Source organism: Bubalus kerabau, chromosome 5, assembly GCF_029407905.1.
Source record: "Bubalus kerabau isolate K-KA32 ecotype Philippines breed swamp buffalo chromosome 5, PCC_UOA_SB_1v2, whole genome shotgun sequence".
Taxonomy (NCBI): Eukaryota; Metazoa; Chordata; class Mammalia; order Artiodactyla; family Bovidae; genus Bubalus; species Bubalus kerabau.
Window position 1 is genome coordinate 110168537 of NC_073628.1, and position 13186 is coordinate 110181722.

Here is a 13186-nt window from a genome sequence, read left to right on the forward strand (position 1 = left end):
TGTAAATGATTTCATGGTCATTTATAACCTGACTCAAATATCATGGGCTCCTTTATTAACCTACATTATTTTTGTCTTGTTAAATATACCTCTGCAGGGCACAATCACATACAATCAATACGATTGGAAAATTACACAAGCTCTATCCCAAGCAAATATGCATCAATATTAAAAAGTTATTAAAAAAAAAAAACAAAATAAAACAAAATAAAATCCACCCAAAAAGGTGATAATGACTGCAGAATGTCTCGGGGAGACTGGTATGAGCCTAACGACCAAACTGACTATAGTCAAGGGAAAAGGGGAAGAGGGGTAACCAGGGGAAGAGACCACACACAAGAAGAGGAATCTCACAACTGGAAAATGTTTAAGTGGGTGAAAGGTTTTGTTCATTATCTTAATTCATTTTTTCCATTTCTGTTGTTCTAAAAAGTCATAGATTTATTATAAAGTAAAATAATGAAGCCTATGGATCAATGGTGGGGCGGGGGTGGGGGGAAATCAACTTTTTTCTTCTAAGTTCCTTTCATTCCCAGAATGTAGGAAGGAGAGAAAGGATAAAGAAGAAATAAAGGAAATTTAGGCAACAATACACTTGGAAAAAGTAGCTCTCAGAACAGTGTCTTAGTATGAACAGAGGATGTAAACATGATAAGCAAAAACTTACAATGCCTTGAAATCAGAGGAACATTTTACAGGGTGGCTCAGATATTTCTGTGAGAATGGCAGTCAATTAGTGGAGAAAGATTACGCTAATAAATGGTGATTTCTTTAAAAAAAAAAAAAAAAAGGCTACCGATTATCCACCCAATAGTTTGCTTCCATTCTTTTCTTGATCCTTTCATACATCAGCTGGAGTTGGAGTAGGGGGCCACCTGACAGTTTCCAGTTATAAGATGACTCTTGAGTGTACAACCTAGAATGGATGCCAAAGACTTGTGAGCTCTGTCTACTTAAGAGTTTAAATTAAAAACAAAACAAAACCAAAAAAAAAAAAAAAAGAAAAAACCACACAAAAAACCCCAACTAGAAACAATGAGACCTCAATACAAGAAAATAAATCACCTTATCTAGTATATAACATACATTAGGATAACAAACTCCACAGGATTTTATTTTTCTAAATACATATTTTGGACACAATATTTTGTCGTGAGGCTTATTTTAAATTCTCTCTCTCTTGGGTTATTGTGCCTTATTTTCTTTTGAAAATAAAAGTTATTAATCTCGGGATGTTCTGCTCAGGAATAAAGTTGAGGGGAAGTTCAGTGTTTGGTTGAAAACTCACAAGCTCTGTAATTCCAGTGGTGAGGTTAGTCCCTTTATCACAACAGGATTTCAAAGGGATCTTTACCCACTTTGTTCAGTGCAGTATTGAAAACTCACCCATTGGGAACATATTTATTATTAAAAGGTGTTACTTCTTGGTGGTGGCAGTTTTTTTATAAAGTAAACTTGCTGCTAGTGTTACTATCAGTTAGAATCTAAAACATGTGAAAACATCTTTAGCAAAGAAAATCTTAAGAATCAAATTGTAAGCTGGCATTTACTATAATTAATAGTGTCTTTTGACAAAAACATCTTTCTTTTTCCAAGTGGCTCAGGAAAATTGAAATAAGAATTTAAAAAAATATATTAACTGCAATCCACCTGTAATTCCCAATAAGTAATTTCAGCAGGAAATTTTCATAAAGCTGAGTTGAAGCCACAAATAAATATAAAAACCATAGTTGTCCAAGGCAGAAAAGTGTGCATATAGGCCAGCAAAATGCACAGTCAGGTAGAATAATGACAGCAGTAGACTGCTTACTTTTTCAATCCCTAATGTAGAACGTAAAATATGCTTTAGTTTAGAAGCCCTAATTTTTACCTAAAAGGATAGGCAGATTTTTCATGGAAGATATCACCTTGCAAACACAATAATCATCTATCATCAATAACAACAAAACACAATTGGACTTCTGGGTAAAAATCTAAGTAAACACTGCAGTTAATTTCCAGACAGGTTCTTAATTTCCCCTAAAAAGTAACTGGGCCTTTTAATGACATATAAAACATTACAAGTGCTTTTCACAGACACAGTTTATACATGAAACCTTTACTCAACTCTTTAAAATGAGCAATAAGAAAGCAGAAAAGAGATGGTTAAATCTCCATCTATCACCATTTATATATAAGCAATAGCAACCGAGTACTCTTTATCTTTAGTGAAAAGAATCTCTTTTTCTCTGAATCTGAATATAATCTAACAGGTACGAACTACAGTTAATTATTTTTCACCAATCACATGTTCATGGATTCTTTTACTCAGTCCCAAGACTTGATCATACTGACAGCAGATTGTCTTATAGGCACAAGTAAAATAACAAAAATATAACAAGCTATCATGACAAGACAATCTCAGTATATGGGGGGAGGAACTGCTTACACACAATACTGTAAAGATGACATTCATGGTTTTAGAAAAACTGATGGATTTTCATTACTTTTATATTTCATAAGGCCAGCTAACTTTGAGAGTCAACTTTAGACATATCTCCTTACACAGTATAATCAACTCATGAATACTAAGAGGTTTCACAATCAAAATGGCTACTATTTCCTCCCAAACCAAAACAGAGTAAAGCACAAGTCTTTGGCTCTCCTTTAAAGAAAACAGCAGGTTACCATTCCTAACCAGACCTTTGTTTTGCCTACCAGTAGGGCAAATACCACATTTGTGCATCACTGAGTAATAACACCATTAGAAAAGGCAACTTCACAGAAGTTATTGGCTAAGCGAATTCATTTGAATGCTCTGTTTTGAGGCAGCAAACTGTCACTGTTGCAGATTGGGGAGGGCAGTGGGTAAATCAAGGGGAATTTGCAAGATAGAGAAGGGCCAGAGAAAAAAGAAAAACAAAAGCAAACTTTGAGCTCCAACTTTGAAGACCTATGGAAAATCTGATGGAGTTACATATTCAAGATAGCAAATGAGAATCATACCAATTTTAGGTCTTTCAGACCGAAAAAAAAAAAAAAAAAAAAGGGAAAGACTAGGAGAAGGAAAGGGAAATAAAATGGGAAAAGGAAATTAGCCATATTAATGCTGTATGAAATATATCTTTATACTTTGAGTAGTTAAGTATGTTGTAGCTGGTATTAAAAATAGTGTCTTACTATTTGAATATTACTAGAAACCTATAACTAATTTTTCTTTTGATTAGAAAAGTAACAAGGAATGGATCTTTGGTCACATCAGCCTCTGTAAATTACCCAAGACATGGCAGCTATTGAACTTATGACAGTATCTATAAGCAAGGAGAAAAAACTACATATAGGTCAGAAAATTGAGTCTAGATATCTTATTCTCAGTTCTTCTACCCTTTTCCTAAGACCCACTGAATAAAGAAAAGGTCAAAGTACTTTTATTCTCTGGTTATAATAAAATTATGGTGTTATCCAAACAGAACTGAAAGCAATGCTTATTACTCCTACCTTAACCCTTCAAAAGTGTTCATTTTCATCAGATGTCTGAGTATTGCCTTATAATTCAGAAGAAATTAACATTTGAATAAGCAAAAAGCCTAAAGATGGAATTTCCTATCTGACTGGCTTCATCGTTTTAACTGTCTCTGGGAATAAATCTAAGAAGCCAGAAAAGTCAGTATCTTTCACAGATTTTAAGAAAAAAGCAGTTAAAAAGTCAAACAGTTTTGCCAAAAAGGCCATTTACCACTATAGGCTCATCATATGACAAAAAATATCACAGGGAAAAGGAAAACAAAGTAAGAGAAAAACAAAATTTTTGGAGGTTTTATTGAATTCCTAAAACTGCTTATGAGCACTGGAAAAGTTGTAAGAATTTCCGAGGTAAGGCAAAATAACTAATCTTAAATAGGTGAGTTACAGGCACAGTGGGACAGTAAACCTTCCTCTTGCTGTTCTACCCACCCAGATTTCCTCTAAAGGGTGGGGTATTAGAGAGGTATAGCTAGAATTAAGGCTATAATTTAAGAGATCCGCATCCTCACTCCATGAAAATACCTTAAAAAGAGAGACTATTTTAAGTCAGTTCCAAACAGTGGCTTTTCTGGTTTTACTCAGAATAGGAAAACATAAATTAATCTCTCTTTCTACCTAGCTTACAAAATCAAAATGGTGAAAGAATGAGTGTATTTGAAGGAAATAAACAAGAACAACAGAAGTTGAGTTATTAGGAGTTTCAACAGATACCCAAAATGGAATTTTACTTTTACTCCATATTTCAACAAAATCAACACCCATAAATTTCTTTTTAATACCAGAATCATTCTGAATTCCAAACTGAACCAACTGCTCCTAAAATTCAGGAATTATCTAACATGTCCAAAGGAGAAATAAGATCTGCCCAAATCTGCCTACAGAAGGTTAGAGGCCAAGAATGTTGCCTTTTATGGTTAGAGAGAGAAATTAAAAATCTCAGGACTCTGTCAGACATAAAATTTCTCTCCTTCTCCTCCCCAAAACAATAAGTACTTAAACAGTAAATGTAAGAGGGTTTTAAGCAAAATAAAACAAAAGAAAAAAGGCAAAAAAGCAAATGTATTTTTAAAAAATAGGAAAATATGGATATCAACTGATAAAATGCCTCATCTTCATTTCAGTGCTTCTACCTCCCAATCAGTCATTTTATCGCAACAGCTGCGCTCATGCGAAAAAATCCATAAAACATACCCAATATATATACAGATATAGCTATGTATATATGTATATATATAATATATATATATATAAATTTTTATTTAAATAAAAAAGAAAGCTCGAATCCCAAGCCAATATGTGTATATCAAATCCTTGACCAGCCAGGTCTGTAGGGCATAATCAAATTCAATGTGAAATAGTATATAAACACGGTGCCTTGACTGGGCAAATTAAATAATTGCTACTCAAAAGAGTGTTCTGTTTGGACTCTCCTACTGGTAGGCAATGGCAGGACTGTATTACCCTCCCCCCTCCCTTACCCCCCATTTGTTTCATTTAATAGTACGATAGACACAGAGCTTAGACTGAGGTGGTTATGACCTCAGCAGGAGTTACGGGTTAAGAAAATAAGAAACAAGAAAAATACAAACTCTTGCTTTTACCCAACCAAAGCAATGCAGTAACTTATTACATAACCAGTGCTTTCTGTTTTAGTATAATCCAGAAAGGGACATTTCTAGAAAAGCAGGCAAACATAGGGATACGGTGGGTGACTATGTCAAATAATCCCCACTAAACACATTTTATATGGTCTTAGTTCAGTATAGACATGTGGCATCAGAATATGTGCAGCAGAACTAAATGAGAAAAATTATTTTATTCTCTTCAACATTTTCATGAAGAGCCTTTTCAGTATAGTGAAGCCAAGACTACAAAAATTGACTTTTAGGTACTTACTACCTACCTACTTGTGCTAATGATTCCAAAAGGCAACTACTGATCAATTTGTAAACTATCCTTAAGATTCAGGCAGTTCTCATTTGCCAAATCTCCTTGAAAGCCAGGGGCTCCAGTATATAGGAATTTTGTACTTTTGGTTTTTGAGAGTAAAACAAAACATTCATTGAAATAATGTGGCTCTGCTCATTTTAAGTTCAATCAAGCGTTGAGCAGTTTTAAAACATGGTGGATTGTCCTGGTTTTTGAATATTCTATGATTTCAGAAGTTCAACTTGGAAAAGGATTGCTCTGAATTTCCAGTCATTAGCTCAATATAGGTAATAAACTAAATATGTATTTTCAGTGCTAATAAATTATAGTTCATCCTTAAAATAATTTCCATTTAAATCTAATCAAGCACTCTAAAATTGACTTGGATTTCTGATTACATTAAGAAAATGAAAGCGGTTCATGATATGAAAGTGAGGTCTTCAAAAATTAATTGGTAATTATTTCTCTGAAAAGCTGACATAAACAAAAAAAAAAAAAAAAAAAAAAACAAGACATAAAGCCCTCCTGAGCAACAACAAAAAGTTCTAATGCCATATGAAAAACCTCCCTACACATGAAGCTTGTGACCCAGAAAGAAAGCAAAGTGTGGCTTCCAAATAATGGCTCTTGGAAAAGTTGCTTTGCTGCACATTTTCTAATAACTAGTCTATTACTAATTCTCAAGCACCACAGAATTCTCAGAATGGCTGGGGCTTTTAGTCTGTGGTAATTTACGGGGTTGTGAGAACTGGAAAGGATTGGGGATATGGAATTATACACTGGGTATGTAATAATACCAAAATACAAGAAAAACCTACTTCATTAAGATCATACAATTAATCAAACAGAGTGTATATATAATATCTTCTTTTTTTTTTTAAAGCCCTGGATCCAAGGCGTCCAAAGTTATTAAAATAAAGTTCATTCACAGAACAAAAACAAATTTAATCTGAATTGCTTGCAGATACTGCTAATTTTCTTTTTCTTTAAATTAAAAAATGCATTAATATGAACTATGTGCAGGGTTTGTTTTTAGTAGTGGTGTTTGTGCACATTGCCTCCGGTGCTTTTCCTGGATTTCTCTGACCACCCTCAGAGAAAGGTTAAGAAGTTATCTCTTCTCCTACCCCTATGCCCCACAGATTGGTTAGGAGCAGAAGATAAAGGTAGGACTCCTCATATTTTATGGAGTAGAACTGGATGTAACTCCTGATCTCTGGGAGTCATTATTGTCCCCTCCTCCCTCAGGGTCCTCTGACAGGTTCAGACAGCTGGTCTTGTTGGACAGGAGGCTGATATTCTCTTGTGTCAATGCTGATCCATTAGGCACGTCACTGTTAACATTAAAAAAAAAAAAAAAAAAAAGAGTTGGAATTTTAAAAGAGGAGAGAGAGAAAACTGATTATTAGTAGAATAAAATCAACAGGGCCTTTCTATATAGCACTATAGAAAATACATGAATGGCTTTCAAACTTTAATTTATAGCTCTATATCCATGCTTTATTTTAGCATATGGGTTGGCAAACCAAGACAAGCTAGGTGACTGGTTTCTGTTTTGTTTAGCTGTTTCTATAAATAAAGTTTTATTGGAACACAGCCTGCCCATCTGTTTACATATTGTCTATGACTGCTTTCACATTACAACAGCAGAACTGAGAGTTCTGACATGGATAGTAAGACTAATAATTTTAAATATTCACTATTTGACCTTTAGGAAAAATGCTGACCCCTGCTTTAGCAGGTTTACTAGGACAAGATAACATATGGATTTAAACAGACAAAAACTTAAGCCTGGAAGCAACAGAGCATTAGAAATTGTTGTTGTATATCATCAGGAAGGCAACTCAGGACTAATGCATTAAAAGCCTCAAAGTGCCCTAGTTGCAAAATATCCTAAGGTGCAAGATGTACAAAGAATTAACTACAATACATTTTTTGCAGGGTTGTTCATAATAGTTGATATGTATTCTTCTGTACCTGTAGAAGACTAATGGGTGATATGGATAGACCAAATTAAAAACCAGGTGGAATAGAACAGGGGATACATGGGTGAAAGAGGCTAAATGCCTGAACACTTAAGGTTATATATACATCAAAATGTTAACAATGGTTTTAAATAAATTATAAAACAAGGCAAAGAAGGAGATGGAAGCAGAAAATTTCATTTCCTAGATATTAACTGATAATTCAACCTTGACTCTATTCTAAAATAAGTTTTATTAACTCCTTTTTGTTGTTTAGTTGCTAGGTCGTGTCCAACTCTTTGTGACCACATGGACTGTAGCACTTCAGGTTCCTTCTATTCATAGCATTTTCCAGGCAAGAATACTGGAGTGGTGTGTCATTTCCTTCTCCAGAGGATCTTCTAACCCAGGGATTGAACCTGTTTCTCCTGCACTGACAGGCAGGTTCTTTACCACTGAGCCACTAAGGAAGCCCCTTTATTAACCCCCAAATTTATGCAAAAATATTCTTTTCTCAAAGTATACAAAATAATGATATTGTAAAAATCAAGTTATATTTATGAGAGTGCTTCTATCATGACTGTATGAGACTATACACAAGTGTCCTTTTCTTTACCTGAATGTTAACGTAAGGTCCTCAGCTGGAACCTTATTTTGTGGTTCTGGTTGTCCATTTTCTGCTTGCTTACTTGTATTCAATTTGCTTTTCATGTCCAGAGAACACTGGTTCTCCTTTGAAAGGAAAGGAAATAAATTTGATTATCTTCTATTTAATTGTGTTGATGGAGGAGAAACCAGCTACAAGTAATACAAAGTGATGAACAGAAATCATATTTAGTTCTGTAAAATGACCAAAGAAACAGGCAGATTAAAAGAACAACAACACAAAATATAGTGGAGTATAGTCCACTTGCTCATCACCCAAGATGGGCAATAAGGGGGCAATGTCTCATGTTAACATTGCAAATCTCATAGGAAAACTGATGATTCAGAAAAATCAAGTCAAAGTATAGTAAGTATCTATAATACATTTATTGAAAACAGGAAAACAAATAAGCCCCATGTATTTCCTTTAAAAGAATGTGAAAACGATGCAACAACAACAAAAAGAAATATCAATTACCATGCAATCTGAAGGAATGTTTCAATCACCTAAGATTCAAAATTTACTGAAATGAGTGTTCATGTACCATAACATAAATCCTAAGCATATCTGTGGATTCAATTCCACAGGAAAGGATATGCTGATAGCATTTCATTCATGACAAAAAACAGGTCATCAATAACTTAAGGGCTGTGAAACCTAGAAATGTTACTTGGTAATATACCTTTGTATAACATGTGATGCGAAAGTCACTCAGTCGTGTCCGACTCTTTGCGATCCCATGGCCTACACAGTCCATGGAATTCTCCAGGCCAGAATACTGGAGTGGGTAGCCTTTCCCTTCTCCAGCGGATCTTCCCAACCCAGGTCTCTCGCATTGCAGGCGGATTCTTTACCAGCTGAGCCACAAGGGAAGCCCAAGAATACTGGATGGGAACCTACCCCTTCTCCAGCAGATCTTCCTGACCCAACCCAGGAATCTAACTAGAGTCTCCTGCATTGCAGGCAGATTCTCTACCAATTGAGCTTCAAGGAAGCCCTTGGATAACATAGCACCGCAAAAAATGCCATCCCCTCTGCTTCCTTAACCAACATGTTTAACAGAAATTTAGTAACTTTCAGGTAATCACCCTGTTTTCCTTGAAACTTTATTATAAATACAGAAATCTAAGACAAAAAACACACTCAAACCAATAGATAAATGAGAAAAGTGATAAAATAAGAAGGCAGTCCATTTTCATGACACTCTTTCTAAGTATTAATCACTCATTTTAGCCTTGGGGTGATGATTCTATAGCTCTAGATGATTCTAGAACTCTAGAGCCACACGTTCAGTGACACAACTACACACAGGGTTTCCTTTCACCTTCCGTCTCTCTTTCCACAGTAACACTTACCATACTCAGTTCCCGGGTTCTCTTCCCAATTTCCCTTTCCACCTGGTGCAGTTCCAAACTCAACTGCTCACTTGAAATCATTCCAGGCCATTTTGGAGGTGGTGGTGGTGGGGGCTGTGACTGGCCTGCCAAGGTATTCGCCTCCCTCTGCAACACCAGTCTGTTACTAACAGCCTAGTGCATAAAGCCAAGCACATACACAGCTCAACACATTTCACACCAAGCATAGAATGACCAGGCCCGATTCCAGACCACAGCCTTAAGTAGCTTATTACTCATATATATTTGCAATAAAAACGATGCAACTATAAGGCACTGTTTCTTTGAATACCATTTGAATAAAAAAGGAAGAAGATGGGGGATTTAAACTTGGTGAACAGTAATTTAATCTTTGGTTTAAGTCGCTCTTCTTTTCTTATTTAAGAGAGAAGTCAACTATAAATGTTGGGGGAAAAAACTATAAATGTGCTTTTTTTTTTTTCTTTTTTAACTGAATTTTCTCTGAAATAAATTCTATAATTTCTTTCAACGAAACTTCAATAATGACAAGGACTTTTAACCACAGTGAGTTAAACAATGCTGAAATTTTCTGGAACAGAAAATCAGTCTAGGAAATTTCAACTAAGATAAAAAGCCATGAAATAGCAAGGTAAAGAATTATATTTTATGAAGTTAAAGGTCCAAATCTTTAATAACTAGTTACCTGAAGATGAACATAATAAACATAGCATTCTTTTTTCTTACAATAGGAATTGAATTAGCAAGACGTTTTAGACCAATGTAAATAAAGCAATGGAAAAAGGAGACAAACATGAATACTATATAGATTTATATTTCTAAACTTTATCACTTACATAAGAGTATAAGCCAGACACATGCTCAAAAGTAAGCAAGCAAACACACAAAACATCCTACCTATTGGTCTTGCTAATAAGAAAGTCTAAGACAGAATCACTTAGAAATTTATTTCCAAAGCAATGCCTTACATATTATTAAAGATCCTGGTAGAAAGATAAAGACTAACGTTCTAAGAGTATCTTTTTCTTCAGAAGAGAGCAATGCATTTATCACTAGAATGTCTTTAGCTTTTCATATTCAAAGTCTATGTTCCAATCCAAAGGATAATATAAACAAAACCTAGTCTTCCTGATGTGGCACTTAAAGAACTTCAAGAATTTTTTGTCTTCTGACATTCTGTTTCTCTTAAGTACTAGACAGCATGGTGGAAAAAACACTGAACTTAGAGTATGAAGACTTGGGTTCATGTTCAATCTCTGTGAAATTCATATCCTTCAACCAAAAAGGGAGGAAAATACCACCTGCCCAATCTATGTGTCAGGAACCCATATGGGTCAAATAAGATATGTAATAATAATTTATAAAGTGAAAAAACTATATTAATGAAAGGTATTGTTATTATGTAGAGGATTTTTTTTTTTAGGTCAAAGTTGTGAGCTTCTACTAAAGATACTGAGGAATAAAAGAAGTGAGAGAAATTTTTTAAAATTAAAGAAAATGTGAGAAATTAAAAACAAAATTTAAGTTAAAATCATCTGTTGATTAAAAAACTATATAGTATACCCTCAACTTAAATGTGTTATCAGGGAATATAAGCTCCTTTTATATATTTTATTTTATTTAACATTTTAGATAATCTAGGAAATTTAGATTATCTAAAATATTATAGAGTATAAAAATATAAAAGGAGTTTATATATAATATATAATAACATATAAAACATATAAAATATGTTTTCTACTCTCAGATAATAGAAATTCTAAATTTCCTAAAGTCTGAAAACTTCAAAGTATTAAAATTCTTTGAAAAATGACACCTGTACTAACTCTTAAGAAAAAGACTTTAAAGTTTGAGGTTCATTGAACCTCGAAAGTTCCTCCTTTTAAAATCTCTTTGAGAACGCTTTAAAAACTGGAATATTTCTAAGCTTGTACCTCTAGTCCACGTAGCTGGGTCTGTTGGCTAATTTGATGGTTTAGCTGCTGTAATTCTAGTCGTAGCTGTTCCCTCTCAGCAGATGGAAGGGGTTTTCCATGACTAGCCACTTCTGACATAGATATTCTCTCCCTTTGATGGGAAGGAAAATGTGGAATAAATTTTACATTTTATTAAAAAAAAAATACTATTGATCAGAAAAACAAAGCAAGTTGAGTAATTTTAAAGGTTTATAAAAGTAATAAGAATGACGTAATACCTCTCACTGAAGTGTCCCTGAGAAGGTATGTTTTGATGAGGTGAATATGGAGAACCTCCCCAGCCACCATGGGTTCCATATGGACCATAATCTGTAAGAGAGTAATTTACAATGAAATGATGCAATTCGTGGATTTGATTCTCCTTTTCAGGTAGTCACAATCTAAAAGTCAAAGCTATATTCTGTACAGTCGTCTTCAAAGATGGCTACCAAAATGGTAATAGGGTATTGATGTTTGTTTTTTCCTCACTAAAATATCAGTCTTTGTAATTTTTCCTCTCGTATGAATTTTTAAAAATAAGATGTGTTATTTTAACAAAAACAATAAAACTATTAAAAAACACACAGGTTATCCCTCATATACAGATATTTTAGTTTGTACCCCTACAATTCCCCAGGTTATAATTACTTTTCTACAGGGCTAACTCCACAGAAAACTTTGCAGACTACTGCCCCTGAAGATTATGAACAGCACTGATGGTAAATAGGGAGAAGGCAGTGTTGGCAGTTGTGAATATGAACCCTCTAAAATCTGATTACCTCTGATTACCTGAAATGTTAATAGATTTTGTGGGAGCTCCCTGAGGTGCCATAGCCTGCATTGGGCCAGCACCCTGATATATCGTTTTGGAAGTTCGAGAAATGGCACCAAACCGAGATACTGTTGGTCGGTCTCCAAATGGGATGAGATCATCATCACTGGTTTCTGCTGCTCTTCTCTGAAGGTCCAATCGCTGGTCTCTCATTCCTTTACTCTCCACATTCTGAGAAAAAATGCAATGAGAAATCCACCCCTCACTTAGATCTCTAACATAATTTCCTTTAGCTCTGTAATAATTTACTGGTAAAAACTAAAATCATTGGTTGCTTTTAGTTGTCATATAAAACACTACCTTTTGAATCTCTGATCACTCCCTATACTGGTCTTTTTTCCTATATCATCAGAAATATTTTTTACATCATTATACATACACACACACACACATATACATATACAAATATATATATGTACACATTCAAATAGATATATATATAAACATTCTTTAAAAATATGTGCCAACATAGGCTTTTAAAAGGGATTTCAGTCAGAAAGATAAATGGAAACTGAACTGTCCGACCCTTGCTACTTAAAGTGAAGTGAAAGTCACTTAATCGTGTCTGACTCTTTGTGACCCCCCAGACTTCGTAGTCCATGGAATTCTCCAGGCCAGAATACTGGAGTAGGTGGCCATTCCCTTCTCCAGGGGATCTTCCCAACCCAGGTATTGAACCCAGGTCTCCCATATTGTAGGCGATTCTTTACCAGCTGAGCCATGAGGGAAGCCCAAAGTATAGCCCAAAGTCCAGAAGCAACAGCATCACTATAGAACTCACTAGAAATGCAGAATTTCAGGTCTCATCCCAGTCTTACTGAATTAGAACTTGAACTTTAACAGATCCTTAGGTTAAATTCTAAGGATCAGAATTCACATCCAGACTCATGTTTGAAAAACACTGGGGGAGATTTTCATCCATTTGGGAAATGTTCAATAACATGTAGGTTAGGTTGGACAACACTTTTATTCTTCAGTAATTT

At 34.7% G+C, this 13186-nt stretch overlaps 1 protein-coding gene across 7 annotated transcripts in view; it reads right to left on the bottom strand.

The window, feature by feature from the left end:
* Nucleotides 1-94: 94 nt before the first annotated feature.
* Nucleotides 95-13186, bottom strand: part of RC3H1 (ring finger and CCCH-type domains 1) — a 75024-nt gene continuing 61932 nt past the window's right edge. For 5 of the 7 annotated variants that reach the window (XM_055582695.1, XM_055582690.1, XM_055582691.1 and 2 more), the window contains 6 exons: nucleotides 12161-12374; nucleotides 11611-11701; nucleotides 11351-11483; nucleotides 9399-9572; nucleotides 8014-8129; nucleotides 95-6767 (listed from right to left, as the gene is read on the bottom strand). In XM_055582695.1, the coding sequence (XP_055438670.1) occupies nucleotides 6617-6767; nucleotides 8014-8129; nucleotides 9399-9572; nucleotides 11351-11483; nucleotides 11611-11701; nucleotides 12161-12374 (879 nt within the window). In that variant the 3' untranslated portion in view covers nucleotides 95-6616. The remainder of the gene's footprint in view (nucleotides 6768-8013; nucleotides 8130-9398; nucleotides 9573-11350; nucleotides 11484-11610; nucleotides 11702-12160; nucleotides 12375-13186) is intronic. The other 2 variants (XM_055582696.1, XM_055582697.1) reach the window with 2 other exon arrangements.